Genomic DNA, 27,629 nt, shown 5'->3' with positions numbered 1-27,629 from the left:
CTGAACCCCCCCACACCCAGCCTTCTGCGCTGCACCTCCACACACCCCCTTCCCTCTGCCCTGACCCCTGAACCCCCCACACACACCCAGACTTCTGCCCTGCACCCCCACACACCCCAGCCCTCTGCCCTGACCCTGTATGTTTTGTTTTTGTATGCACACCTGCACATCTACTAATGTTATATATGCCATCATGTGCCAGCAATGCCCCTTCAATTGCCCATGTACATTGGCCAAACCAGACAGTCCCGCCGCAAAAGAATAAATGGACACAAATTGGACATCAGAAATGATAACATACAAAAGCCAGTAAGTGAACACTTCAATCTCCCTGGTCATTCTATTACAGATTTAAAAGTCACTATTATTGAACAAAAAAACTTCAGAAACAGACTTCAAAGAGAAACAGCAGAACTAAAATTCATTTGCAAATTTAACACTATTAATCTGGGCTTGAATAGGGACTGGGAGTGGCTGGCTCATTACAGAAGCAGCTTTTCCTCTCCTGGAACTGACACCTCCTTAGCTATTATTGGGAGTAGACTACATCCACCCTGATTGAATTGGCCCTGTCAACACTGGTTCTCCACTTGCAAAGTAACTCCCTTCTCTCCATGTGTCAGTATATAATGCCTGCATCTGTAACTTTCACTCCATGCATCTGAAGAAGTGAGGTTTCTACCCACGAAAGCTTATTCCCAAATATATCTGTTAGTCTTTAAGGTGCCACCAGACTCCTTGTTGTTTTTGTAGATACAGACTAACACGGCTACCCCCTGATACTTAAAAACATTCATGAGGCCTGATTCTCCCATCACACTGGATTTTACAATGTTGACTTTAACAGAGTTACTTGTGATTTACATCAGTTTAGGGGAATTAGGCCCAGGGTCTTTCAGATAAAAATAACAACATGTTTTCATTACACAGTGATGACAACATCTATGAGAGTCCCTTTAAGATGGAGCTTAGTGCCTCCAAGGGAAGCACTGAAGCACTTATCTCAGGTTTCTATAGTACCATTGGCAATGACGTATTACATTTGTTTTAACTAAATACCAAAGCAAAATTTTGCAATGCTGCCCAAAGGCATTATATCACATGAGAAAAAATAAATTATGCATATTTAAATGTAAAGAGTTCTTAGAGCCCACATTATAAAAGAGACATGTTCAAGTACTATGTTAGGTTCCCTACTTTCAAAATAAAGGATGTCAAATGATTATAAGTCATTACAGTCATTCAGTCCTATGCTAAATGTAGAGATGACACTGTTAGAAAAACAATCTCATTCACCATTTACTAGCTCTGAACCACATTTGCAGTAGAATAAAGGAAACAGTCCCTTAGGTAGAATTAATTGTGAAAATGAATCGTAATAGTTTAGCACAGTCCATATTGATTTTGTCTCAGATCTTTCATGTTGCAGGAATCAAATGGAAATCCATGCAGTGTCCTTGTTCCCATGATTGCCAGAATACAGGTTGCCTTAGAGATATGATGTCACATTTGTAAAAGTGGAATATAGATATTTCAGCCACATTGCTCTTGATAGATCAAGCCTCTGAAATTCTTCTTGGGGTCTCTTTTGAATGGATTACAGGGAGAGAACTCACACAAATAGATTCAGCAAAATATCTGTAACACGTGATACTACTGTAAATTAAACATTTTGTAATGAAAGATCACTTTAAAGGCTAACTCCCTATTCTTCTCAGAGTGGCATTAGGAAACACATAATTATGCTTTCTAGCAGCACCAAGAAATGTATATTGCATATTAAAGGGAAAGCAAGCAAGTGAAACCTTTTAGTGTCACAAAAATGTGCAGTACTGTATAATAATTTATAACATCCTGAGTACATTTGATACACATGCCTAAAATTATTCTTAAATTAAATACTTCAAATGAATGCCTAAATTATTCACTCATTGGAAAACTCTGGTAAATGTCTGCTGGAAATGGAAAGTACAAGAAGTCAGTTAAACTGTATTACACTTGGGTTGCCAGGATTCTTTGGAGGCAGGTGTCCCTTCCAGCAAAGCAAGACATTATTTTTCCTGTCACATGTAGAATGTAGCAAGCCCATCAATGTAGTGTACTGTTACGTTGTCACACAAGAGACCAGGGCCGCCCAGAGGGAGGGGCAAGTGGGGCAATTTGCCCCAGGACCCAGGCCCCGCAGGGGCCCCCACGAGTATGTCGGAGGCTCCCCCCGCCTCTGTCTTCCCCCATCCCACCGCGTCTCAGCTGATAAGTGGGCGGGGCTGTGAGCTGCGGCCGAGTGGCGGGAACTCAGGCCCCGCTGGAGATACTACGCTGCTGCAGTGCTGTCCGGGGCCACTCCTGGACGTGGCGCGCTGAGGCTCCGGGACAGGGGGTAAGCGGCATGGTAAGGGGTCAGGGCTAGGCACCCCCCCGACCCCATCTTCCCCACAGCCCTGACCCCCAGCTCCGAGCCCAGCCCCTCTGGGCCGGACACCCCCCCGACCCCATCCCCCTCACAGCCCTGACCCCCAGCTCCGAGCCCAGCCCCCCTGAGCTGGGCACCCCCCTGACCCCATCCCCCTAACAGCCCTGACTCCCAGTTCGGAGCCCAGCCCCTCTGAGCTGGGCATCCCCCTGACCCCATCCCCCCACAGCCCTGACCCCCAGCTCCGAGCCCAGCCCCTCTAAGCCAGGCACCCCCCGACCCCATCTCCCCACAGCCCTGAGCCCAGCCCCTGTGAGCCGGGCACCCCCCAACCCAGAGCCCAGCTCCCCACCCAGCCCTGGGCAACAGCAGCACCACCCCCAGGCAGCGACAGCCCATTGGCACCAACCATCACCATCACCCAGCAACAGCCCATTATGTAATTGCAAATGTATACATACCATTAAAGCATTTAAATAATGTATTTAGTGTATTTTCAAATTATTAAAAATTAATTTTTGAATGTATTTCACTAGTTACTTTTTACATTTCCAAATACATGTTACTGTAGTATGGCAACTTTTTTTTATGGAAAAGGCCCCCGAAATTGCTTTGCCCCAGGCCCCCAGAATCCTATGGGTGGCCCTGCAAGAGACCCAAGTTCATGAAGGACTATGGGACTCAAAGGACGAAATCAGGGCACACATGATTCTAACGCACGCAGCCTCAGGATAAGTGAATGCAGTTCATCTCTCTCATTGCACTACTCAACAGCAACTGATCCATGAAGTGAAATGAGGACAGCATAGACTGAATCTAGGAATGTTGACTCGTTTGCTATATAGGCTGATAAAGTGGGACCATTTTGAAACCATCATATGGGGTATGGCTTGGTGGACCCTTACAAAGATCCTGTGCTCAGGAGGTAGACTCTATGCTGGCACTGTGCTATTTTAGAGGGGACTGCTGGGGCTATGTGTGAGAGAGCACAAATTGCTCCGCACATGGTTCCTGTCTGAAAACTGCTGCATAGAAAGACAGACTGTGCAAAGGCTGCACTGCATCCCCACAGGGTAGATTCTGTCTCCTTAAACACCTGCTCCAGACAGTCATATGAAGCTCTCTTATTCCATTTACAGGGGCCTGTTGTGGCATTTGTGAATTTCACCATACAAAAAGAGAGCAGAAGATAAGCACGAGAAGAAAAAAAATTAAAAGGAGAAAAGACCCATTGTGCGAAATACAGTGCTGTCTGGGAAAGGTGAAACCCTTCCGGTATGTTAGTGGTTGTAATTTTTGATGCATATGTCAGTGTGTGTTACACCAGTCAGCGTGTATTACATGTGCTACTCTCTGCTCAATCCACAGAGGACTGCAGCCTATTACAGCTCTCAAGCTCTGACCAGAAGACCACACAGGAAAATTGACACACCCACCTCAGAGACCTGAAGGTTACTGCCCAATGCTGAAGCAGCGCTGTTCTAATATAATACTTGATCATTCATTTCTCAAAGCCTGTTCAATAATTGGAATATATCAGTGCAAATGAAAGCTCTGTCCAGAATTTACAAATGCACTGAATGTTAATTATACTGTATCTTTACTGAAGACAGTATTCAGTATGATAATATACTCACACGCTCCTCACAGCCCATCCCAGTAATAATTAATAATACCATTTACTAACTTGATAATAGCTCAGAGAAATGTTATAAATTCACACTAGAAGTTAATGGGTGGGAAGGGTCATTAAACAAGTATGTCAGAATAATTTATGAAACATGTTAAAAGTTCCCCTAGAGGTTGTGAGCCTCGGCTGCTACTACTGATCTGCTTATTAATACAAACAGCAGCAAAAAACTCTACGCTTACAAACTGTGCACACAGCTGTGAAAGGACATGCTCAGACTATTGTTATCCAGTCCTCCCTGCACCTTTCATGTCTTGTTTTAAACTAAGATTATAATCCCTTTGTAGCAGGGATTGTATTTGATTATATATAAATAAATTTGTTATATAGCGCCTAGTGCAATGGGACGCTGACTTGGCTGGGATCTCTCAATTATTATTTATTTATTGTATGGTGGCAGCACCATCGTGCTAGGTGCTGTACAAACATGCAAAAAACCTGGTCCCTGCTCTGAACTATAGTCTAAGTAATGTAGTGTAACAGAACTAATGAACAACGATGGTAACAATGGCTTGTGAGGCTCAGTGGGAGCAAATTTTCAGTGTAACTGCTCATTTTGCACTTGTTCTGTGACTTGGATAACTTTCTTACCTATAAATTGTAATTTTTCCAACAGACAACGTAAGTCTCTAACGTCACACTTGAACAGGCATGAGCGACCTGGTGGAACTACATAATGATCTTAAACCTTCACTCACATCCCAACTGCAAATGCTACAGCACTAAAGCTACAGCCAGAAGCCGAGATTATAGCTATAGTTTCAGCAGATACTGACCTTGTCCATAAAGTCCATTTACAAAGAAGACACAGATTAAAAAAAAAATCTATTTCCAAGTGGCCAAAGAGCTACTGGCAAAGTCATAATAAGTGTCTACTTTACAGTGTCTTATAAAAGTAGCTTTGGAACACCAAACTGCAGCTACACAGATCTGCTCCGACAAAGCATTATCCTGGCTAAAGAGATGGAAAGGCTGAGTGAGTGAGGCCTGACCCCCTAGGGGGCAATATTTATCCTGGACGGTGCAAGGGACTGCTTGAAAAATAGAGGTTGATTGAAAAATAGAAAATATTTTCCAGACACTTCCCCCAAGACTTAAGCCAGAGAACTCTGCAGTCCTCCTAGTAATGGACCTGGCAGATAAATGCCTACAGTACTGGGAGACTCTTTTCATTCATATATGATGATCAATAATGTCTATTGTGAAACCAGAATGTCCAGAGGCACATTTTCAGTAGGAGCACAAGCAGGGCCAGTGCAAGGATATTTTGCACCCTAGGCGAAACTTCCACCTTGCGCCCCCCCCCCCCACCCCCCCATCAGTTCATTGATGGGCAAATCCCAACGAGCCTTTATAGACCCCAGGGGCCAACCGTGCCCAGGGGCTGCTCCCCAGACCAGGTTCCCCCCTCCCCACCCCCTGAACTCCCCTGAAGGGTGCACAGCTCCCTCCCCCCGTAAACCCTCCCCACCCTACCCCGGTGGCCCCCGCCCCAAGTCCACTAACTGGCTTTGCCGGGCCTGGGCCGCTGCAGCAGCTTGGCAGGGAGGAGCCGCCTTCTGGAGGCACGGGAGAGCCAGAAGGTCCCACTTGCGGTGGGGGCGAGCCCCAGCCATGGAGGAGTCAGCGCGGCACAGGGGGCAGCAGCCCTGCAAAGGCGGCAGCGGCATCGCTAGCGGGGAGAAGCTGCGCCCCCTGCATGTTCTGTCCAGGCTGCTCCCCGGCGCTGCTCCTCCTGGGGGCTCCTGCAGCAGATGCATGCGGGCAGAGGTCCCCGTGTGCCACCCGGCTCCCCCCTCACCACGCTCGGGCTCTGCAGCTCCCGAGAGCGTGAGATGCCGCTGCCCCTCCCGGAGCAGGCTCAGGGCCCCATGCCCCGGCGGCAGCTCACATGTCCGGGAGCCGCAGAGCCCGTGCGTGGTGAGGGAGGAGCTGGCAGGCACACGGAGGCCTCTGCCCGCATGCATCTGCAGCAGCCTTTGCAGGGCTCCTGCCCCCCTGCACTGCGCCGGCTCCTCCATGACTGGGGCTCGCCCCCACCGCAAGCGGGACCCTCTGGCTCTCCGGTGCCTCCGGAAGGCAGCTCCTCCCTGCCGAGTCAGGGAACCGCTTTTTGGCGCCCCCAGGACTGTCCTTAGGATTTATGGGGCCCTATGCAGTATTATTAAACTGGTGCCCCTATGCCCGTCGGCAGCCTGAGCTTGCAGCCCGGCGGGGGCGGACGGACAAAGCAGAAAGAATAACAAGATGCCCGGCCCGCCTCGTGGTGGCAGAGAGTCACAGTTCCCCACAGAGACCCCTGTACCCTCTCCCTCACGCAGAACGGACATGCAGAAGGTACCTAATTAAAAGGACTAAACTTGGGAATAAAAAATGTCAGTCACAGGTTTTTTGATATGCCCTGAAGTTTGTCAGACATTTATTTGCAAAAACTTTGTACTAAGGGTGAGTCAGCTGTCTTGCTGAATACAACATTAAATATTATGAAATACATGATGTAAAACAGAGAAGAGCTGCATTTTCTTAATCAGTATTTCTAAGCTGATTTTATATTTTAAATGTACTCTTAAGCCTAGTAATCATTCCAGATTACTACATATTTAACTCACTGAAACAGACATTATTTTAAATTAATCAGTCACAGAGGTTTAGTGCGTTCATAACAATGTTCATTGCTTTTAGAAACAGGGAACACTAATTTACTGTGTGTGATCTCCATAACAATACACGTTTATGAAATGTCACCAAATATTTACAAAATATGTTTCCAAAGATTTTAGGCATAACAAAGGATTTTATATCTTACTACGGTACTGATTTTGCTGGAGGGTTCTCTTAAAATTAGTTCATCAGATAGTCAAAGGTAAAAAAAGGGAAACTCTTTGTCCAGCTGTCTGGAAGCAAAGGGCTGTTGTCCCTTTAAGCCAAGGGCTCTCTTCAATTGGGGGAGGTTGGGAAGGGAGAAATGGATGGACAGAAAGGACAGGAAGACTTTGGAAGTAAGTTTTTTTTTTTTTTACTATAGTAATTAAAATATGTATTTTAGATAAGGGTGGTCTTTTGAAGAATTTATTTAAAAAAACATATGTCTGAAGAGCCAAGCATTTAAGGCTAAAGATGATTGTGCAAGGATTTTTTAGAGATGTGATCTTATAAGCTTAACCAACTCACTAATGAAATATTTTTAAAGCAAATTTTAAACTAAGGTCCTGTAGCCTGACGTGTCATGAGTAAATATTACAGTAATGCACAACCGTTTTTGTCAGTACATTCAGGCCTTGGCTACACTCACGGATTCATAGGGCTGCCGCGGCAGTGCTGTGAAGTGCAAATGTAGTCGCAAATGTAGTCCCCTCTCCGAGGGGAATAGCTTGCAGCGCTGCGAGCGAGCGTGCAACGCTGCAGGTGTTGATTACACTGGCGCTTTACAGCACTGCACTCGCTGCGCTCGGGGGTGGGGGGGGTTTCACACCCCTGAGCGCAGCAAGTGCAGCGCTGTGAATTGCCAGTGTAGCCAAGGCCTCAGAAACTAACAGTATATACCTGGGGGTTGGCAAATGCCTGTTAAATGACTTCATTACCCCTTGAATGGCTCTTTAACAGTTTCAGTGTTGTGCTAATAGGTCTGGCAGGCTGGAGGCTTTTTCTCTTTTAAGTACTAGATCCCCCTCCCAGGAAGACTCAGAGCCTGGGTGCAAGAAGGGTCAGAACAGGGATAGGAAATCAGGCGGGTGGACACTAAGACTCAGTGATGCCCCAAATGTTCAGGTGCCTGACCCAGCTGCCTATGCCTAGGACAGCCCTGGGCGCCCCCAACCACTTGGTGCCCTAGGCAACCACCTAGTTCGCCTAGTGGTTGCACCAGCCCTGAGCATAAGAAGGGTGCATAGTTAGATTTTACTAGCAGAACAGATAATGGGGTTAAAACAGGTTTCCTTCTGATGTAACTAGGTTCTTGAGTTTAGATCAAGCAGAGAAGATAGTGTCTAGAGTAATCTCAAGCTGGTAAGAAACATTGGCTACTAAGACCAAGCAGTGTGGGAGAATAAGAAAGTTTCTGAGCTTTATTGTGGTCTACCTAGCCACATCCCACCCGAACAACAGAACTATGCTCTATGTTTACTAGAGCTATGGTTGCAGATTTTATCTACCTCAGGGACTGCTGCCGAAAGCAGTTGGTAGTTTAATATAATAGAGACCCATCCCGGCCAGGTCACACTGCCATATCACAAGAGCATGGGTGGCAGGTTTGTAGAAATTTTGGTGGTGCCCAGAACCCGCCCCCCCAACTCCGCCCACCCGAAACTCCGCCCCCCCACCTGCCTAAGGCTCTGGGAGGGGGGTTGGGTGGGGGGAAGAAGTCTGGGGTGCAGGTCCTGGGCTGGGGATTAGGGTGCAGGAGGGGTGCAGGGTGAAGGCTCTGGGATGGAGTTTGGGTGCTGGGTGCAGGCTCTGGGCTGGGGCAGAGGGTGGGTGTGCAGGAGGGGGTGAGGGGTGCAGGCTCTGGGACTGAGTTTGGGGTGGAGGCGGTGCAAAGGGCGGGGGTGCAGGCTTTGGGATAGAGTTTGAGGGCAGGAGGGGGTGTGTGGCAAGAGGGAGGGGGTGCACGCTCTGGGAGGGTGTTTGGGGATAGGAGGGGGTGCAGGGGTGAGGGCTATGGGGCTGAGGATGAGGGGTTCATGATGTAGGAGGGGGCTCAGGACTGGGGCAGAGGATTAGGGTGTAGGGGGGATGAGGGGTTTGGGGCATTGGAGAGGCTCAGTGCTAGGGCAGAAGGGCAGGGTAAGGGCAGCCTGCCTTGCCATTAGTGGTAGGGGGGCACTAGGACCCTGGGGCAGCAGACAGCAGTTGCTGCCAGGATCAGGGCTCCGCCTAGGGATGTGCTACTCCGGCAGCACAAGCAGGCACGGGAGAGGTGCATGGTGCTTTCTTTTGGGCAGGGACGCGGGGGGGGGGGGGTGGAAGGAGAGACCCGCAGGGGGGAGGAGGATGCGCGGGGGGGGGGGGGGGAGTGTGGCAGGTGGAGGCCGGGACCGCCTCCAGGCAGCGATACAGTGGGGCAGGGTGGGAGACCCGCGGGGGCCGGGGCCCACTCCAGGCAGGGCTGGGGGAGAGACCCAGCACCAAATATTGCTGGAGCTGGGCCCCCGGCCCTGAATATTGCTGGAGCTCGGGTACCACAAAAGAATATAGCACGCCGCCTATGCGCAAGAGGAGTTCTCACTTGACCTTCTCCAGCTTTGAACCTTGCTTGAACTGTAAAGGCCTAACTGGGGAAAGAAAGTTAACGGAGATTTTAGATGAATGTATGGAAGCTCGGGATTCCGGCTGGTCAAACTGTATGAGATATAGTGAGACCAAGATGCTAAGAGGAGCCATCAAGCTTACTTTGAATTGTATAAATTTGCAATTTCACTGATTGTTCAGACCTTGTTCACTAAGAAAGGACTTGGTGTCCAGTGAAGATAGCTTAGGAACATTAGTCATCTTAAATTAAAATCCACTGGGAAAAAATAAACAGAAACGAAATCATGAAACTTTGGTTATGTATTTCAAATGATCCCTTTGCAACTTTCATAATGAGCTTAAACATTTCAGACCACCCAGCATACAAGCGGGGGAAGCTGAGAGCCAAGAAATATACAAAATAGAAAAGAAACATCCCCTCTCCAATATGACCCTCTCCTCTGATTCTGTGTCTCTTAAAATGGCATGCCCACAGCTAGAGCTTGCACTCCTTTTTACTGACTTCTTGGTGCCTGCCAGCTGTCCGATTACTAAGTAGAACAAAGCTCTTGGCTGCTTAGTGCACTGGGAAATCAGTGTGAGCAGAAAGGGTGGAGGAGTGGGCACATAGAGAGGAAAGAAGGATTTGAAAATACCTCCCCATTGTGTAGATACCGGGGGCTTCAGTGCAGAAGCCCAGCTTCCATGAAGTTGGTAGGAACATGACCCGGGACGGAGAGGAGTCGAGGAAATAGCACGCTCTGCTTTCAGGGCAGCACAATCGATGTTGCAGCTTGCACTGAATGTTACTGCTGCTCTGAGAGAAGCAGTAACTCTCTTCAGGGCTTTCCCACACTACAGAGGTCTGGGAATATGGGAGGTAGAAAATGGAAGTCAGACAATGGAGCCATGTTGCTGGTATAATTCAGAAAGGTTTGGGGGTGTTGTGCACAGATGGTCTAGTTCCCACAGATCTCCACTTTCCATGAGAACTTCCCCATGCAACCTTGTCTCTGGCTCTTTCATCCGGCTGCTGGTCTCGCCTCCCACAGGGGAAGAAGGCATCCCCACAGGTACAAATCCCTATGATAAGTCCACTTCTTCCTCAGAACTTATCAGGTGAAGGAAAGAGGAGAGGCCTACTATCAGGAGAGTAAGATGTCAGGCAATGCTAACAGTTATTGCCCGGTTACTACCCAAGGATAAGAGATGCTACCTCAGTCTCTGATCGATATGAAGCCAATCTGTGTGCCAAAGTTAGTGCCATCGCGAACGTGAGAGTAAAATGTATCAGGGTGGCATGCTGTGCAGAAAGTGAGACTTTGGTTGTGGTCAGTGACAGAATCATCCTGTATGTTCTGAGGCAGAATCCCTCCAGTCTCTAGAAGAATTCTTAAAGAAAGGAAGGAAAAGAAAAGATGGAACATTTTATCAAATGGCACGTTCCTTAAGCGAGTGTGTTACTGCTATTGCAATAGTGCAAGACAAACTGTGTTAATACCATTTTTTCTTTAGATTAAAGTAAGTGGGTTTGCTCAGTCTTTAGGACACATACTTAAGCTTGAACATGTATATAGAACAAAGAAGCTACTCTTAAGGCATAAAATAGCTGAAATATAGCAACATTTGAAACTAGAAGAGTTGGTTCTGTCCTGACTTGCTATTAGAGGAAACTCAATACTTTGGCAACACATGCAAAGCATAACAAAACTTTGCTTGTAATGTTGTTATCCAGGAAAGCAAAGTTCAGTATATGGTGTCGTGGCCAAATGCGATTATTTAATAAAGCATGACCTGGGAAGCCTCGTGCCGAATTGGCCGTTTTGGCTAAGATGCCAGCGTCCTCACGGTCCACCAATTCTGCTCCGTGTTCTACGGCTAGCCGCCTGACCCAAACCATTGGTGCCTCATCGGCTTTTCGTTGCGTTTCCTTTAAAAACTCTTTAAGTTCGGCCTTAGTACGTGTTCGCAGTTCAGTAACCTGCGTGGTGTTGCCTGTTTGTGCATCTATTTTAGTTTTAGTTATCGCAATAGGCAAAGCTTCTGCCACAGTTTCAGATTCAGTAAATTCTGGGGCTGTTGGCAGAGCTGGATACACAGGAGTTTTAGGAGCTTCATATGGGGGTGGCAACATTTTCTGAGAGGGACTTGGGGAGGGGGAGGTAGTGATGGGCTCTACCTTTTCTGTCTTCTCCTCATTATCATCTTTAGGAGAGCCTGGGGCTGCCTGTTTAGCTGCAAACATTGTACCCCCATGGAGGACAGAGCACAGATCGAGGGCCTTACATATCATGCTAAACAGGACGGTGGAAATATCCTCAGATTTATATTCATCGGGTCGCAATTTTTTGGTTTTCTTAATTAAATCTAATTCTTTTATCATCTGGCATAATAATTTGTGTGCCGGATCAGCAGGTATTATCCGAGGTGGGGGAATCAATTTGGAAAGGGTACCTCCGGATTTTCTAACAATGCAGCTACACTCTCTCCAAAGCTGACAGGGATCTGCAGCACCAAGGTTCTCCACAGTCTCCGTGCACTGAGGCTGTAGGGAACAATCGGCTGGCTGACACCTAAAGCTCGGGTGGCACCGAAGGAGGCATCCCGTATCTGCCAGGGTTAATGGTACAGTATAGCCTTTTAGAGTTTTACCCGAGCCAAGGGAACAGATCCATTCTATTTTTGGATCAGTCGAATTTTGGCTAGTAAAAAGGTGAAACTGCAAATGTTGGAACTGTTCAGTTTCATCATCTGCGTGGTCTGCAGCGTGCCACGGGCATGGCCCAACTCCCTTGCATCCTGTTTGTGACGCCATGTGGATTGCCATGGGTACGCAGGGGTGAAAGAAAATGCAGGCCTGTTATTTACCAGGCTGCACGTGGCAATAGACTATATTGGTAAGGGATGCAAGGAGAGTATGGGTCACTATGCAAACTGCAGACACACACACACAAACAACTAAAATTAATCAATTTAAAGTTTTATTGGGGATAATTACAAGAGGTAAGGGAGCAGAGTTTGATTAGCTAATAGAGTTAATGAAATTTAAAACACACAATGACTAAAATATCTACTAACAATATTTATAAACAAAGATGCAGCATTTAGTAATAACCGATACTTACAAATACAAACCAACGCATAACGACCGGCAAACGTAGAAACTCTGCTTGAAACACGTGAGCTGAGAGAGAGGCTTCGAGGTGATCAGGCTCGGTTACGGGTGTACACAGGATACACAGAATTCGTTTTTCTTTCTCCTCTCCCTGCCTGCACATGGCAGGCAGGCCCATAAAGTACCAACTATGACATCATAGAAGTGTCATAGGGGACGGGGCCCAAAACCTGTTTGTGTTCATTTCTGATTGGCACAAGCAAAGTTTACACCAAGTAGGGGAGCAGGTGCCTCAAAGTCTGGCTTCGCCCCCAAAAGGTGAGGAAATGCATAGTTTTAGAATGTGTGCAACACTGAATGACAAAAGAAGAGGCCAGGGCAATACCGGTATGGGCAAGTTTTACAGGATGCAGACAGGAACTCATCTCAACAGTGTTCTTGGAGGCAGTGGGGATATTTTTTGTGTCCATCCCACCCAGTTTTTCAAGTGGGATTGAGCGGTACACAAGGTGAGCAAATATCGTCCCTAGGTTCATTCATTAAGGGCTTGATACTGCAATGCTCCCATGAAATTCTGAGGGTCCTCAACTCTTACCCAGCAGGATCACACTCCATATCAGTGACTAACTGGGACTAGAACCTAAATTTCTTCTGATTCAGTCTTATGTCCTCATCCCTAGGCTGCTTAGCACAACAAACTATAGCATAGAAAAACACACATCAGACTTACCGTGTTGCCCTTCTAATATCAACATAAGGAGTTGGAGATTCAAACTGTCTGACACATTTTGGATCAAGATTGTAAAATTCCTTTGCTGATTCCTGAGGAAGTGTAAAACAGCACGGTCCAACAGATGGGCCCAGCACCACAAGTATATCCTTAACATTACAGCCATATTCTGTTATCATAGCATTTACTGTAGCCATAGCAACTCCTAACAAAGTGCCTTGCCATCCTAGGAAAAAACATAAGGGGAAAAAATCCTGCAAGTTTATTTTTAAATTGAATGGTTAAAGAAAATTAATTATTGTTAATTATTAATTATTATTATTATTATTATTAAGGATCTACAAGCCAAATACATGGATGAATAATTAGCTTTTAGCAAACATTAACAGTCCTCAGAGCATTCTTATGAAGTAGCCGTATTACCATTTTAGAGATGGGGAAACTGAAGAAGAATGGAACCTTTAATTGCCCAAGGGCAGAGGAAGTCAATATTACAAGTTTCAGAGTAGCAGCCGTGTTAGTCTGTATCCGCAAAAAGAAGAACAGGAGTACTTGTGGCACCTTAGAGACTAACAAATTTATTAGAGCATAAGCTTTCGTGGACTACAGCCCACTTCTTCGGATGCAAGTGGGCTTAGAACTCAGGAATGCCTTGCTGCCAGCCCTGATTTTACACCATTCAATTACACCACACTGTTCACTCTGTGCTGCAATATCTCATGAGTTAAATACTGTAAAGGTTTCTTTACAATCTCACATGACAGCACTGGGGAAAAATATTATTTAAAGAGAAGGGAAAAAACATTTTATATGGGGAAAAAAAATCTCCTTATCTGTGCTACTTGGCTGAAGCAAGTGTAAATTGTGCTGCATGCCAGGATTGTTTGGACTACAAGGAAGAAAACCTAGCTCTGACTCCCTGTACCTTACACAGAGCTCAAGACAGGCTTTGCACAGAACTGAGTGTGCCTTAATGTAGAGGCAAAGGTATTTTGTTTCTTTTTCTCCCCTCCTTTTCTGTGACCCCTGGCTACAGTCTGGGCCACAGAATGGTATTTAGGGGTATACAGAACAAGGTTTAAACCTATTTTTAAATGTTTATCAAAATAATTTGACCTGCTACTGACTTCAGGCATGGATTTGGGGAGCGCCAGAAGGATGGACATGGGGGAGAGAATATGTGACTGGTCAGGGACATGGTAGAATACAAGGTATGCGGATTGGAGAGAGGGGATTGGGTGACATGCTACCTGGTCTTGGAATGGGAGGGTGAAGCAGATGGAGGGGGTGCATGGAGAGGGCACAGGAGACTGGCAGAGAATGGACAGGGTGGAGCAGCTTGGGGGGTCCGGTAAGGGGGGAGCAGGTAACTGAAAGGGGAACATAGAAAGGGACAGAGCATGCACAAACACTTATCCACATTAAACTTTGAACACTTAACATTTTGAGATATAAAAACTTCAACCTCTTAAAATTGTCAACGTGGATAAAAGCTTCCCTTTTATCCTCGCTTCGTTCCCGTCACCACTCACTTCCCCCACGCATAACACACACACACACACACATACGGTGTAGCTCCCTACACACATACATCCTTCTTGTATGTATAAAGCCTGCAGAGGGAAGCTCCACGCTGATGGGCCTCCTAAGAGCTGTTAGATCCACGGACCTCCGGCACAATCTGATTGAAATGTTTGATGCTCACACCAAAAACTGGGCAATTCACAAACACAAACCTTGTTAGAATCAGGTAAAGTTGCAAGTGTGTTTGACTGGAATCCAGCTAACTATTACATGCTCTTCAGAAGAGTTCTACATCTTTGAAAAAGAACTATATTAGGAAGCCTAGAAAGGAAGAGTTAAGGGATTCATCCTGGAATCCTTCACTCACTGGCTCTCACTAAACCCAACCTTACTACTTGATTATTAATCCCGTTTACTATTCAAGGGATCCATTCCCAGTACTCTCCTAGTATTATATTACTTTGATTATGTGAAATGAATACTAGATGCCCTTACCAGAATGAGCAGCTCCACATGCTTTTTTGACAGGATCAGCAAAAAGCACAGGTATGCAGTCAGCGCCGAGAGCGGCTATTGTAACATCTTTCTGATTCGTTACTATTCCATCATAGCTGTCAGGCTGGGGCTTTCCCATAATCCAAACATCACTGGCATGATTGACCTGTCAGTACAAAGACAGATGAAGCACAGTTATGAGGCAGTGAAAAAAAAAATTAATTCATACTTTGCTGAATGCCCTTTCTCCAGCTCTCTTGTTCTCACCCTCTTCAGGCCAACCCTTATGTTTAGTACTCCATCCCTCTTCTTGTTCAACAAACAACCACTGTCTTTGCCTTCAGATCCCTTCTTAAAACACACCTCTGGTGTGCAACCCCATCTGTCTGAGAAAGAAATGAATTTTTTAAAGTAAAAAGATATCTGCACCACTTTGATTTTGGATCTTTATCTGGTCATATATGGTATTATGTCACTGAACTAACTGTATGATCTATTAGAACAAACTTCTTCGGAGAGGGACTGAATCTTCCTCTCTATATAGTACCAAGCGTGTTGACAGCTATGATGACAGTTTCATCATGTTAAACTGCCACAATAAAGGTTTTAAAAAGTTGTCCTACAACTTATAATCTCTTGCTAGGAAGAGAAGACTAATGCACAGTTAAAAAAACCAAAACATTCACTGCTACACAAAGCAAGCTCTGATTAGTTAATATAGGAGTGCACTGCTATCTGATAACATACCTTCACACGGTGAAATGTCTCTGGGTCAAAACCTGCAGCATTAGCTAACCTGCGTAGGTTTTCTTTAACCACAGCCTTTGGATCTCTCCGCTTAGCACTGCTGAAGAGGTTGAAGGAGCTGAGCGTTGGTATATAAGAGATCCCACCTGTCCTTGTGGTGAATCCGTGTAGGAAGATGTGACCTGGTGAAGAGAGAGAATTTGTTTGAAACAAATGAGAAACCTGAAAATTATACCAGATTCTGCCAAATGGAATTGGTATCAGCCAGTCAGATTGTTGGATGGCTGATGCTTATTTAATGATGACATTTAAAAACAAGGATCCCATGCTCCCTTCTCCTTCTGGCGAGCAAGTGAGAAAAACTGTGACTCTTGCCAGGGTAAAGCGTGGAGTGAGTAAGAGCCAGGACAGGGGCATGTTCCCTGTGACCACATTACCCCTCGACTCCACAGAGCTCCAGGTCACGGGATGTGAGTCAGCAGGCTCTCTGCTAGATCTAATATTACCCTCTTCCAACTTCCAGGGTAAACCCAAGCAAATTACTGGTGTCCAAGTCTCTAGCAACTCCTCCTTCTAGGAGCACCTGCAGTGGAGGGGTCCCTGGCACACAGCTCCAACAGGTGAAATACTGTCCAGGAACCACAGAAACCATGGTGGGGAAGCTGAGCAGCAGGGTAGTGGCAAGGGATTTTTGGGAAAATGGCGCTTCCCTCCACTGGAGATCTCTAAAGAACTGCAGGTTTAGGGAGAACCAATCTTCTGCTAGGTGGATATGTGCAGGGAGACCCATTCCTTGTGCTGTAATAAAAATCCATTCCATGATTGCTTCACCCAATCCAGGATTTAGATGCACATACATGGTGACAATCTGCAGCAGAGGCTATGGCAGGGGCATGGCCACAGCCCACACACTTAGCATCCAGGTCCACCCAAATCTGAGCGGGGTATAGTGCTGCCACAGCAACCCAGAGCATCACTCGGGCACCTGAAATCCAGGATGGAGCTATGTGCCCGCCCTTCAGAAAGCTATGCTCTGGCAGCTCTGCCTGGCCATTTTCTGAGCCGCTCCATGCACGTGCCCAGCTTGCCAGGTGAAATCCTATGTTTGGGGACACCAGGACTAGGAAGAGGGTGTAGCGTTCGGGAAGAAGCTGAGCTAGCACTGTCTGTCATTGCCCGTCCACCTGATAATTGGGGCCCACCCAAATTTCCACTCCTATCTATGCCACTGGACTGTGGGTGTGTCTACACTACAGACGCCACAGCAACACATCTATGGTGCTGCAGATGTGCTATGGTGACACTAGGAGTTTTTCCATCGTTGTAGTTAATCCACCCCCCCAAGAGGTGCTAGCTAGATCAACAGAAGAATTCTTCCATCAATCTAGCAGTGCCAATATCAGGGCTTAGGTTGGCTTACTTACTTCCCCCACAGGAGTGAATTTTTTGCACCCGTGAGTGATATAGCTAAGTCGGCCTAAGTTTTAGGTGAAGACCATGCTTGTATCTGTGACCTAGATAGCTAAGGAGAATTACAAAGTGTGTGTGTGCGTACACCTGACTGACAGTGAGAGACCAGGCACCCTGAATAAAGAATTCCCTGTGCATTCTCTGCAACCAAATCCTCTACCTCCTCTGCCACAAGGGATGCTGTGCTATAATCTCTTGCCCCCGAAGGAAGAATTCCAGGAAAACTCAAATAGAAAAATCCCTCTTCTCGAGCTGGGAATAATGTACTTAGAGAAAAATGAGGTAGCAAGTCTTTGAACCACTACTGTAAGGTATAACTGATTTTCTGACTGGCTAAGGCACGTAGTGGGTGTGTTTTTGAAGATAGTTTCAGCAGTCCATATTTGTTATCTGAACATCCGAACAGATACAGGATATAGCCAGATAGAGATCTTCCAACAATTCAGTTCTTTGATTTGGGGAGTGTCATTCCAAGTAGCCGGAATATAAAGTAAATAGGTTGTTTTTATCTAAACCGTGAGATGCCCCCCTCCAATAGTGCAGGAAAACACAATATCCAAAGATTTAATTAAATGTAAGGTGTGAGTGCTGGCAGAGCAGGAAACAGGGAACCCCTTGCCCACCCCTTCCTACCCAGAACTTCAACGCACGACACAGCCCTCGTTTGGCTGCTTAGATCTCACAAGCGCTGAGATGGAGAGCGGTTAGATTAAGGGGAGCATTGTGCTCTATGGCTCCACTCAGAGAGGTGTTTGCTTTTTGCTTCTTCCCCATAAGAATGATTGCTACTGACCCCATCAGCTGACACGGTGTCTCTGTTTTCTGCGTCAGCACTAACACTGAACACATAGAATCTTACCCTATGTTGTGCCATTCTTTAAGCCACATTTGCTCCTTCCCAATTTTGGACTGTGATTTAGGCATCCATTGGGACTGATCTAAGTTATTCAGGAGTGCCACAGGCCTACCCCTTTAGGCCACTTCTATACCCTCTGTGCCTGGACTTACAAGGGCGGGCTGCATAGGACAATCTATGGCTATCTTATCTGATGTCTGCACTGGGGATTTCTCCCCTGGCTGGCTATAGGGATATCACAGCAGCAGAGAGATGTTTTGGGGGTGAAAAATTAACCCCTGGGCCCTCATGTTGCTAACCCCTGAAGTAGAAGAATCTGTAAACTGAAAACTGAATGAAATAGGTTTAAAAAAATCCATAAAATCTGTTTTCCAGTTTACCTGGGATCAAGGAAGATTTTAGAATGGTAAGCTTCCCTTTCAGGTCTGGCAGACTTTCCAAGTATGTCTGAATCTCACTCCTGATGAGTTCCATCTCATGGGCAGGAAGTGTTTGTATGTCGCTCTGAGGTTCAGCTATTTGTTGGAGGTTGTTTCCTTCACAATCCATCCCAAAATCCTCAAACTGAAACTGGTAAACAGCAGTGAAAAGGTGGTCTATAAACACTTCCATTAAGGCTTTCCTTTGTACTGGTAAAATGATTTTAATGATGCTTAAATCCTTTTCATCTAGTTTTTGTTTAATGGTGTACAAGGCAGCAGCTGTACTTGTCTTGCACACAACATCAATTCCTTTCTTTAGAGTCTGAAAACTGCTGATTACTTTAAGTAACGAATCTTGTTCACTGCTCCTTTCGCTTCTTGGAGTTTGGTAGCACATTATGTAAACAAATGGAGCACTGGCAGAGAAGCCTTTTTCAATCCTTTCTAGTGTGCTACATAATAACTTCTGAATGCCATTATTTTGTGAGTTCATTTGTAGACCGAACAGATCAATCAATACTGCTTCTGCCATCTTCCAGTTGATTTAAGGAGTCCTAAAGGTACCAGATATTGAATAAAATGCCTTCAAAGAAAAAGAGAACATTGTTAGTCTAAATAAGCAAAGTTACAACTTATTATTTGTTGTTTAGTGGTTAGAGGAATTAACATACTGAAAAGTAATGTAATTTCAAATATATATTCCATTGCATCCAGTGGTCAGAGCAAAAGGTATCTAAAACAGAAGGGAATTGTTCTGCTTGTGTTGAAATCCCCCTACTTCATTCTTTTTGACTTTCTCCAGATCTGAGATGTTAAAAGTATGGCCCACAATATAATCTGGCTTTCACAAATGCATTTTAATGACCTGGGCTCCTTTCCTCCCAAATACAACTTCTAGGGTGAACTTGAGGTACAGCTCCATGATGCAGTTGGTGCCTCTTTGTTAATTGTATGCTCTGGAACAGTGGTTCTCAACCAGGGGTTCGGGGCCCCCGGGGGACCACGAGCAGGTTTCAGGAGGTCCATCAAGACGGGCCAGCATTAGACTTGCTGGGGCCCAGGGCAGAAAGCTGAAGCCCTGCCACGTGGGGCTGAAGCCCAGGACCCTCAGCCCTGCCATACGGAGCTGAAGCTGAAACCTGAGCTATGTAGCTTTGCAGGGGCCCTGTGGCATGGGACCCCAGGCAATTGCTCTGCTTGCTACTCCCTAACACCGGCCCTGGCTTTTATATGCAAAAAACTAGTTATTGTGACACAGGCAGGCCGTGGAGTTTTTATAGCATGTTCGGTGGGAGGAGGGGGTCAGAAAGAAAAAGGTTGAGAACCCCTGTTCTGGAGGACATTAAAACCTGGCTCCAAATCCACATGACAAATGAAGAACATTCCTGGTTTTCATTGTCACCTTTTTCAAAGCTGGTGTGTCATAGTCCTAGTGGAACTCCCCCTACTGAACACTCACCAAGTTGCTGTGTTTGGATCCCACCATGCTGGATTTGTGTACTCTAAAGCTTCCTTTGATCTGAGTAGGCTCCAACACTGCTCTTTCCTTCACCTCTCTGGCACAATTCTTAGACACAGGCTCTCTGCCTATTAGCGCTTCATGGAAATGGGACCTCACAGGCCAGCTGCCCTAGATCCCCAAGACCTGTGCTGAGCCCCAAAATATCCCTGTTGCTTAAGCACACCCATTTCCAGAGCTCCAACATTGTGGACACTCTGGTTTACAGTGACCTCTCCAGGAACACGTGATAGTTGAAGTACATACTGCACAGACTTTGCAAAAGGGATTCTAAAACAGTGACTCTTTACTTTAGGTGGCCCAAGAGATCTACTATTCAGATAAAACAATGAAATATCTACATACCCTTCCCTGTCTCCAGCACTCTTAGGGCTTAGATCAGAGACCTCTAGAGCAGTGTTTCTCAAACTGGGGTCCCTGGATCCCTGTGGGTCTGCAAGGGTACTCAAGGGGGGCTGCGGGCACCACTGATCAGGACCTCCCCCTCCTTCCCAGCACCTCCTGTATACGGGGAAGAGCTATTCAGCAATGTGCAGGAGGTGCTGGGAGGGAGGGGGAGGAGCGGGGATGGGGCAGGCTTGGGGAAGGGGGCTGTTCATAGGTGTGCAGGAGGTGCTGGGGAGGGGGAGGAGAGGAGAGGAGAGGTGACAGGGCACACTCGGAGGAGGGGCAGAAAGGGGTGGGGAAGAGGAGAGGAAGAGGTGGAGCAGGGGCAAGAAGAGGTGGGGCAGGGTGGGGCCTTGGGGAAAGGGGTAGAGTGGGTGGCAGCACCTGGGGCTGAGCAGGGAGCTTGGGGGGTCTGCAAAAATTGTAAATAAAAATGGGGGTCCTCAGGTTGCTAAAGCTGCTCTAGCGTATCCAGGATCTTCACCTTTCTGTTCTTGCACAGCACTGCTTTCTGCTTCTGGTCTCTTCCCCCTCTTTCTAAAATGGCTACTGAGAGTCTTTATAAAGTTGCAGTTTCCTCTGTCATGTGACCTTGTCAGATGTTCAAAGTCCACCACCAGGTGATCTGTTGCCCGAATACTAGGTTTCCTGGCAGAACCGGGTTTTCTTGGTTTTGCCACCTTCTTTTTTCCAGGTTTTTCCCATTTGAATAGAAGACTAACCTTCCATTGTTAGCCCTGTGTCATCACCTCTTGGAATTTCATCCCAAAATGGAAGTAAAAAAACAACAGAGAAGACAGACTAGCCTTACAATCAAAATGAAGTGTGCAGTTTGGTAAAGACATACAGAGTTCATAATCTGAAACAGGATTCATAAATTGTATGTAGACAGATTCCCCAAATCGTCACAGGGTGTTACAGAGAAAAAGTCTGTACTCATTCTTTCTCTCATGGGGACTTCCAGTTTGTTCCTTCTTTATTGTTGTTTCCCTCAAATGGAATTTAATGTCATCCTGACTAAAACTGCTTGTTTTCTCTTTGTGTACAGTAGGGTTACCATATTTCAGCAAGCAAAAAAGAGGATGGGAAGAGCCCCGCCCTAGCCCCGCCCCTGTCCTAGCCCCGTCCCTTCCCCTCCCACTTCCCCCCCTCAGAACTCCCAAACACCCACCCCCCCCGCTCCTTGTCCCCTGACTGCCTCCTCCTGGGACCCCTGCTCCTAACTGCCCTCCAGAACCCCACCCCCTACCTAAGCCTCCCTGTTCCTTGTCCCCTAACTGCCCCCTCCTAAGATACTCCCCCTAACTGCCCCCCAGCACCCTACCCCCTACCTGTACCCTGACTGCCCAAAACCTTATACACACCCCCACCCCCAGAAAGCCCCCCCCGAACTCCCGACCCCCCCCATCTCTTGACTGCCCCCTCCAGAACCTCCCTGCCCCTCCTCCGACCCCCTGGCCCCCTTGTTGTTGGCCTTCGCCTAACATCTCTGTGAGCTTGCTCAGGAACGGCCGGAGCGGGTGAGGAGCTCCAGACTGCCAGAGGTGATCTGCGAATGCAGGGAGGGAGGGAGTGATCTCTGCTGCAGGGGAGAGGAGGAGGGTCTCTCTCTGGCTGTCAGAGACCCATGTAAGTGGCAGCATCCGGCCGGCTGCCCTGTTAGCCGCGCACGCTCCCCCCACATGCAGAGCGTGCGTGGCAGTTGCAGCAGGCACCTTCCTTGCCCTGCTGCTCCCAATGGAGAGTGCCTGGCCTGTCTGCCTATCAGAAGATCCCAGTTGAATTATAGGCAACATCATACCCCACAAAAGGAAACCTGTCTGGGACAAGACAGGAAACTGCAACTCCCTCTTACCTCATACAGATGAGATGGGGAGGGCAAGCAGGGGTCACTGACTCCCACATCGTCCCTCCTTCCTAAAGAAAACACCACCCATGAATTGAGGGAGGGAGGATGCCTGTTGAAGGAGAAATATCTACCAGCACAGTCATTAAGATGTGCGTGTACAGAAAGAAATCCACTAGGGCAATTATGAGGCTGTGCACAAATGCACATAATAAAGCTGATTCACTAGTGCATTTGGCCAGTTTTTCATCGTATATCTCCATTGAAATCAACGGTGTTGCACTGGCATTATTTTTATTGCAAATACATTAGAGTGGAATTTGATGACTGCTCCTTGAGATATTCACAAAACACTGGGTACTGCTATACAGCACATTGTGTGACAAGCAAAGCAGTATGTTAGGTTCTCTATAATGTATCACGGTTGTTAAAGTTTGAAATATCTTAGCTTGAAAATCCTAATGCTCCATAGAATGTGCAACTGCCAATTCCTTCATCAGAAAAGATTTATTAGAGAGCAGTTCATTGCAGTAAACAATGAAGGTTTGTAAATCCATGCAGGTTTGAAGACCAATCCTGCAAATTCACTCTCTTCTGCAAACCCTCTGAAACACTCACTACACAAAGCTGGATAATAAGAAGAACCCATGCCACAGACCATATCCAAAGAAAAGAAAGGAAGCATAAAATGAAGGGAGGGGAGGATCAAATAGGGGAAAGAGTGGTGGGAACAGCTAGGAAAAGGAAAAGAAGAGAGGGAAAAAAACATTAAATGAAAAAACACAAGTGGTGGAAAAAAGCCAGGTCAGAATAGAAAAATATCATGATGAAAATTTACCAAAAAATTAAACTCAAATCTGAAAATGAAAATAAACTGAATATATTCCCAGTTTTGGACTAGCAAAGACTGCCACTTTCCCCACATTGACCTCCTTTGGATCTTATCTATCACTCTTATTTTATTTTTTGAGATGTAAAGAGGTATGTGAAGTTTTGAAAAGAGATAAAAAAGCCAGAAAGTATTTAACATCTTATGTTAGATTACTAAGCGAAGGCATGCATCAACTCCAGAAAAAATACAGAGGGTGTTTATAGTTCCACACAACACTTTTAATAAATCACTATATATCAAGCGGAAAGCCATCAAAATGCAGAAACCACTCTTAACTTAGGAATATTTATGTGTGTAAAAGAGCCAGAAGTTAGCATTTACAGTTACAAAATACAAAGTATATACAGTTTCCATAAATAAATATAAGCTCAAAGACTTAAGTATTTACTTACAGAGGTGGACAATCCTTTTACAGCTCCCAAGAGAGATCATACAAAATACCGACATACTGTTATGAGCCTTATATATCTGCATAATTGCAAGTCCTGCAGTAGATTTGTGCAAGATGGAAATCCCCTTCCAGGTGAGACGTGAGTGGGGGAAACCCGCCTTTTCTCTTCCTGAGGCCCTGAGCTTATACTGTCACTGTACACAGGAAATCTCAAAGGGTACTCAAAGGCACTAACATGATTAATTCTTAGGGTAATACAAAACCAGGAAGCAGTGTTAACCCTGCCATACCAGTTCTGGGCAGCAGGCAACTCGTTGTAATCATATGTGCATCTGCGAGTGATCAGTTCATGTATATGCAGCTTCACATAGCCTCAGAAATGGCTGGAGCCCAAAATAAGAAAATAAATACACAGAGTGGAGGGAAAGGCAGCATAGAAAATAAAGGAGTCCTCTCTGCTATAGCATAACTTCCTGTTCTGCAGAGAGGTTTGGCAGTAAATCAAGAAGAGAACAGCCACCGAAAGTTAACTCAAAATTACCGAAAGAGAGAAGGGGCCACAGGAACAGAGATAAGGAAGGATCTGCCTTAGAGGCGCGGAAACACGTGAAATATTTTTAAAGGCGTCACTAAAAACAGGAAGTGCCTTTTCATTTTCATAGGAGCCAATAATTCCTGTGAGCCCTTCAGAAATTTTTAACTTCACTGGTACATTAGCATGGCCACAAGAATAAACCATTTCCAGCAGTTTGCAGCCAACAATCAGATTGTGTATGGTACCTGAAGAAAAGTACAGAAAATAAAACTACAATATAAGTAGAAAACACCATGATGACAGCTGGTGAGAGTGCAGCAAAAGAGGCAAACAAAATGTTAAGAAATAAAAAGACTGGAGTACAAAATAATACCAAAAATATTATAGTGACATGATATTAATTGATATTACTTCACCACCTGAAATATTGTTTTTAGTCTGAAAAGGAGAAGAGTAACAGGGGACATAGTATTATTGTATAAAATAATGAATGGTGTTGGGAAGGAAAATCAGGTCGTCCTATTTATCCTCATTCATAACCAAAGAACAAGGAGAAGCCAATGAAACTGATGTTCTCAGCAATTTACAATGAATGCCATCACATTTTAAAACTGATTTTTAAAAAATTACATTTTAACACAATGAATTAGTTAAGCTAAGGGACTTGTTACCACAAGGAAACATGGAAACAAAGAGCTTAGCATGATTTAAAAACACCCCACATTTATAAGACAATGATACCATCAGTTAAATTGAGTAGGATAAAAATTGTAGGGATATAAACCTTCAATTTGAGAGTTGCAATGACAAAAGCATGACCTTTTCCATTTTTTGCATTGCAAAAAAATCATCTTTCTTATTACTGGAAATGTGAAAGCCTAATTAATAAGAAATTTAACATTAGAAATGGATACACCTTCATGTTAGAAAATGGAAACAAAAACATTCCCCTAAACCCACATTTTACACAAGTTTCTAGAAAATCATGGTGAGAGTCTGTGCTGTCCCTTTATGTATGTCTTCACTGCAGAGTTAACTTGTGCTCTTACTCAGATGTTGCCCCTAATCCCACTTCCATCCACACAGAAAACCCCCCTCACAAGTTTAGTGGTGCTTAAACCTCGGCTAGCTGGCACAGCTGGGGGTTTAGGCCAAGCTGAGCTTGGGGTGTTTCACTCAGACAGGTAACTTGCCCTCTTTACAGTGAGGATGCAGGCTAGGAGATGTAGCACAAAACTTACAGCCCATGGGGTGGGGTAGCAGGTTGGGGTGAGCTAAGGCGGTTTTAATACACCTTTATGCCCAGCTGAGCTTGGGGTGTTTTGGGGGTTGGAGAAGCCCATTGGGTAACTTAGAAAGCCCTGGCCTAACTTTTCTAAGGGTATGGCCACACTTTGAGCTGAAAATGTAATGTCCAGCTTAAGGAAACATGCCCTTGCTAGCTCTGATTGAGCTAGAGTACTAAAATCAGATTGTAAAGGAGCAGGGGCTACCCACCCTGAGTACAATCCCATCCAAGATACTCGTGCATACCTGGGGTGGCTAGCCCCTTCTGCTGCTGCAGCTACCCTTCTGTTTTTAGTGTGCAAGCTCTGATTGAGCTTCCGCTGATCTGTCTCCTTAAGCTGGAATTTACACGTCCAGCTCAAAGTGCAGACGTACCTTAAATTACAGCAGTCTCCTAAGGCACAGGTCACTGCGCAGTGCTGGTGAGATGAGAGGGAGACAATTGTACCATGGCCCTGAGCTCAACACATCTGTGTAAATAGAGTGAAAAGGGAGAAGGTGGGGCCCCAGTGAACAAGATGTACTGGGCCCCACATGTCTCCTGATGGGCCTGACTGCACAGCCAGGAATCTCAGCCCCACCCCTAAATTAGGGCTTGCAGAGGAGTCCTGTAGCTGTTCATATCTTTCTGCCTTGATAAGTTGCTTACTCCCTTTATTTTGTCCTCTCTTCCCCACCCCCACACTCCCTTTTGTTTTAATTCTTACACAACCCTTTTCGTAATTTGCACACACTTCTTTTATTTGGTTTTCCCTTCCAATTTCCTTCCTTGTTTGCCAGCACATCCAGACACGCCACCTCTCGCAAATTTATCACGAGAGACGCGCTAAGTAAAATTAAGCCCTACTCATGATCTCGCAATAGAACTCTCAAATGTCAGGATATTCCCCCCAAATTCTGACATTTGAGAGTTCGATCATGAGTGACGCTTAATTTTACTTAAAAATTGCTGTAAGCCTTGGGCGGCTGGGGCTCCCCACTGTCAGCCGGGGAAGTGGGAGAGGAGACTTTACCGCAGCCCCCCAGGCCTGTGGAGAGTGAAGAACCCTAAGAGGAGCAGAGATGAGGCTGGGGCAGGGATCGGCAACCTTTGGCACATGGCCCACCAGGGTAAGCACGCTGGCGGGCCAGGCCGGTTTGTTTACCTGCCACATCCGCAGGTTCGGCTGATCATGGCTCCCACTGGCTGAGGTTCGCCGTCCCAGGCCAATGGGGGCTCTGGAAGCAGCGCGAGCCGAGGGATGTGCTGGCCGCTGCTTCCCGCCCCCCCCCCCAGGTAAACAAACCGGCCCAGCCCGCCAGGGTGCTTACCCTGACGAGCTGCGTGTCAAAGGTTGCCGATCCCTGGCCTGGGGGTTTCCTGAGGGGGCTGAAGTGAGGGGGGGGGGGACTGATGGGTGGAGGGGCTGTATTGATGGTCGGTTCTGAGCAGATTGGGTGAGTTCTGGGAGGGTAAACTGAGGGCAGTGGAGGTCGATAGTGTAGGGGGATTGAACTGATGGGATGGTGATGATGGGGGCTGGGGTACTAAACTGATGGGGGTCTGGAGGACAGGATTAATTGCTGGGCAGAAGACGGGCAGATGTGGGGGTGAGAGCACCTGCAGCGGGGGCCAGAATGACCTTATCCGGTACATGTGGAAGAGTGGGCAACACTAATTGTCACATGCACACACCCTGGGGATGGGCTAGGTGTTTTTTTGTATTTTTTCCCCCCCAAAATCAAGAGACTGGCCTAAAAAACACAATATCATCTTTTTTTTAAATGTTATTTTTTGGGGGGCCAATCCCAAGATTTTGGAGGGTCCGACTCACGATGTTTGATCTCTTGAAGTTGGCAATACTGCACTTCCCCTTTACCTCCTTGTCTCCCTGCTGGCTCTCTCCTGCTTAGACACTCCCTTCATTCTTCTCTCTCATTTCGCCCCTCTTTAGAGACGCTCCCTAGCCATGGCAGGGGCGGGCCACCACAGGTTTCCTGCTCTGAGGGAGCAGGCAGCAGCAGGCCCTGCTCTGGGGCTGTGTGACACTGCTGGGGGGGCCCGCAGCAGTTTCCTTTGCTTCCCCCTTCACCCCAAGGTACAC

At 46.4% G+C, this 27,629-nt stretch overlaps 2 protein-coding genes and 1 long non-coding RNA gene across 6 annotated transcripts in view; 1 reads left to right on the top strand and 2 right to left on the bottom strand.

The window, feature by feature from the left end:
- Nucleotides 1–23,832, bottom strand: part of LOC101942707 (purine nucleoside phosphorylase LACC1-like) — a 59,775-nt gene extending 35,943 nt beyond the window's left edge. The window contains exon 1 of the mRNA XM_065581208.1: nt 23,725–23,832. The gene's annotated coding sequence lies outside the window, so the exon portion shown is untranslated. The remainder of the gene's footprint in view (nt 1–23,724) is intronic.
- On the bottom strand, nt 272–23,865 carry LACC1 (laccase domain containing 1). Of its 4 annotated transcripts, none has more exons than XM_065581205.1 (7): nt 23,725–23,865; nt 21,079–21,345; nt 18,647–19,271; nt 15,941–16,122; nt 15,194–15,359; nt 13,175–13,400; nt 7,038–10,721 (listed from the first exon to the last, which is right to left on the bottom strand). In XM_065581205.1, the coding sequence occupies exons 3-7, from the start codon at nt 19,218–19,220 to the stop codon at nt 10,547–10,549; spliced, it is 1,323 nt and encodes a 440-aa protein (XP_065437277.1). In that variant the 5' UTR covers nt 19,221–19,271; nt 21,079–21,345; nt 23,725–23,865; the 3' UTR covers nt 7,038–10,546. The 4 variants fall into 4 exon arrangements, with proteins under 4 accessions (XP_065437279.1, XP_065437277.1, XP_065437278.1 ...); XM_065581206.1 differs by lacking the exon at nt 23,725–23,865 and adding an exon at nt 22,450–23,647; XM_065581207.1 differs by lacking the exons at nt 7,038–10,721; nt 21,079–21,345 and adding an exon at nt 272–1,638 and having other exon boundaries at nt 23,725–23,863.
- On the top strand, nt 3,551–7,092 carry LOC135980869 (uncharacterized). The gene is made up of 2 exons (XR_010597787.1): nt 3,551–3,674; nt 3,782–7,092. It is a non-coding gene; the product is annotated as an uncharacterized LOC135980869 (long non-coding RNA).
- Nucleotides 23,866–27,629: the final 3,764 nt, after the last annotated feature.

The sequence above is a fragment of the Chrysemys picta genome, chromosome 1 (assembly GCF_011386835.1).
Source record: "Chrysemys picta bellii isolate R12L10 chromosome 1, ASM1138683v2, whole genome shotgun sequence".
NCBI classification, from domain to species: domain Eukaryota; kingdom Metazoa; phylum Chordata; order Testudines; family Emydidae; genus Chrysemys; species Chrysemys picta.
Note: the sequence above shows the minus strand (reverse complement) of the source record. Positions and strands in the feature narration are given on the sequence as shown.

Bases quoted from the DNA above. Each gene is read 5' to 3' on its own strand.
- LACC1 (XM_065581205.1), bottom strand. From the start codon at position 19,220: ATGGCAGAAGCAGTATTGATTGATCTGTTCGGTCTACAAATGAACTCA. The intron at 15,360-15,940 runs GTATGTTATCAG...TTGTACTGACAG, and splicing joins AGACATTTCACCGTGTGAAG to GTCAATCATGCCAGTGATGT. The intron at 10,722-13,174 runs GTAAGTCTGATG...CCTTTCTTTAAG, and splicing joins GATATTAGAAGGGCAACACG to AATTCTTCTAGAGACTGGAG.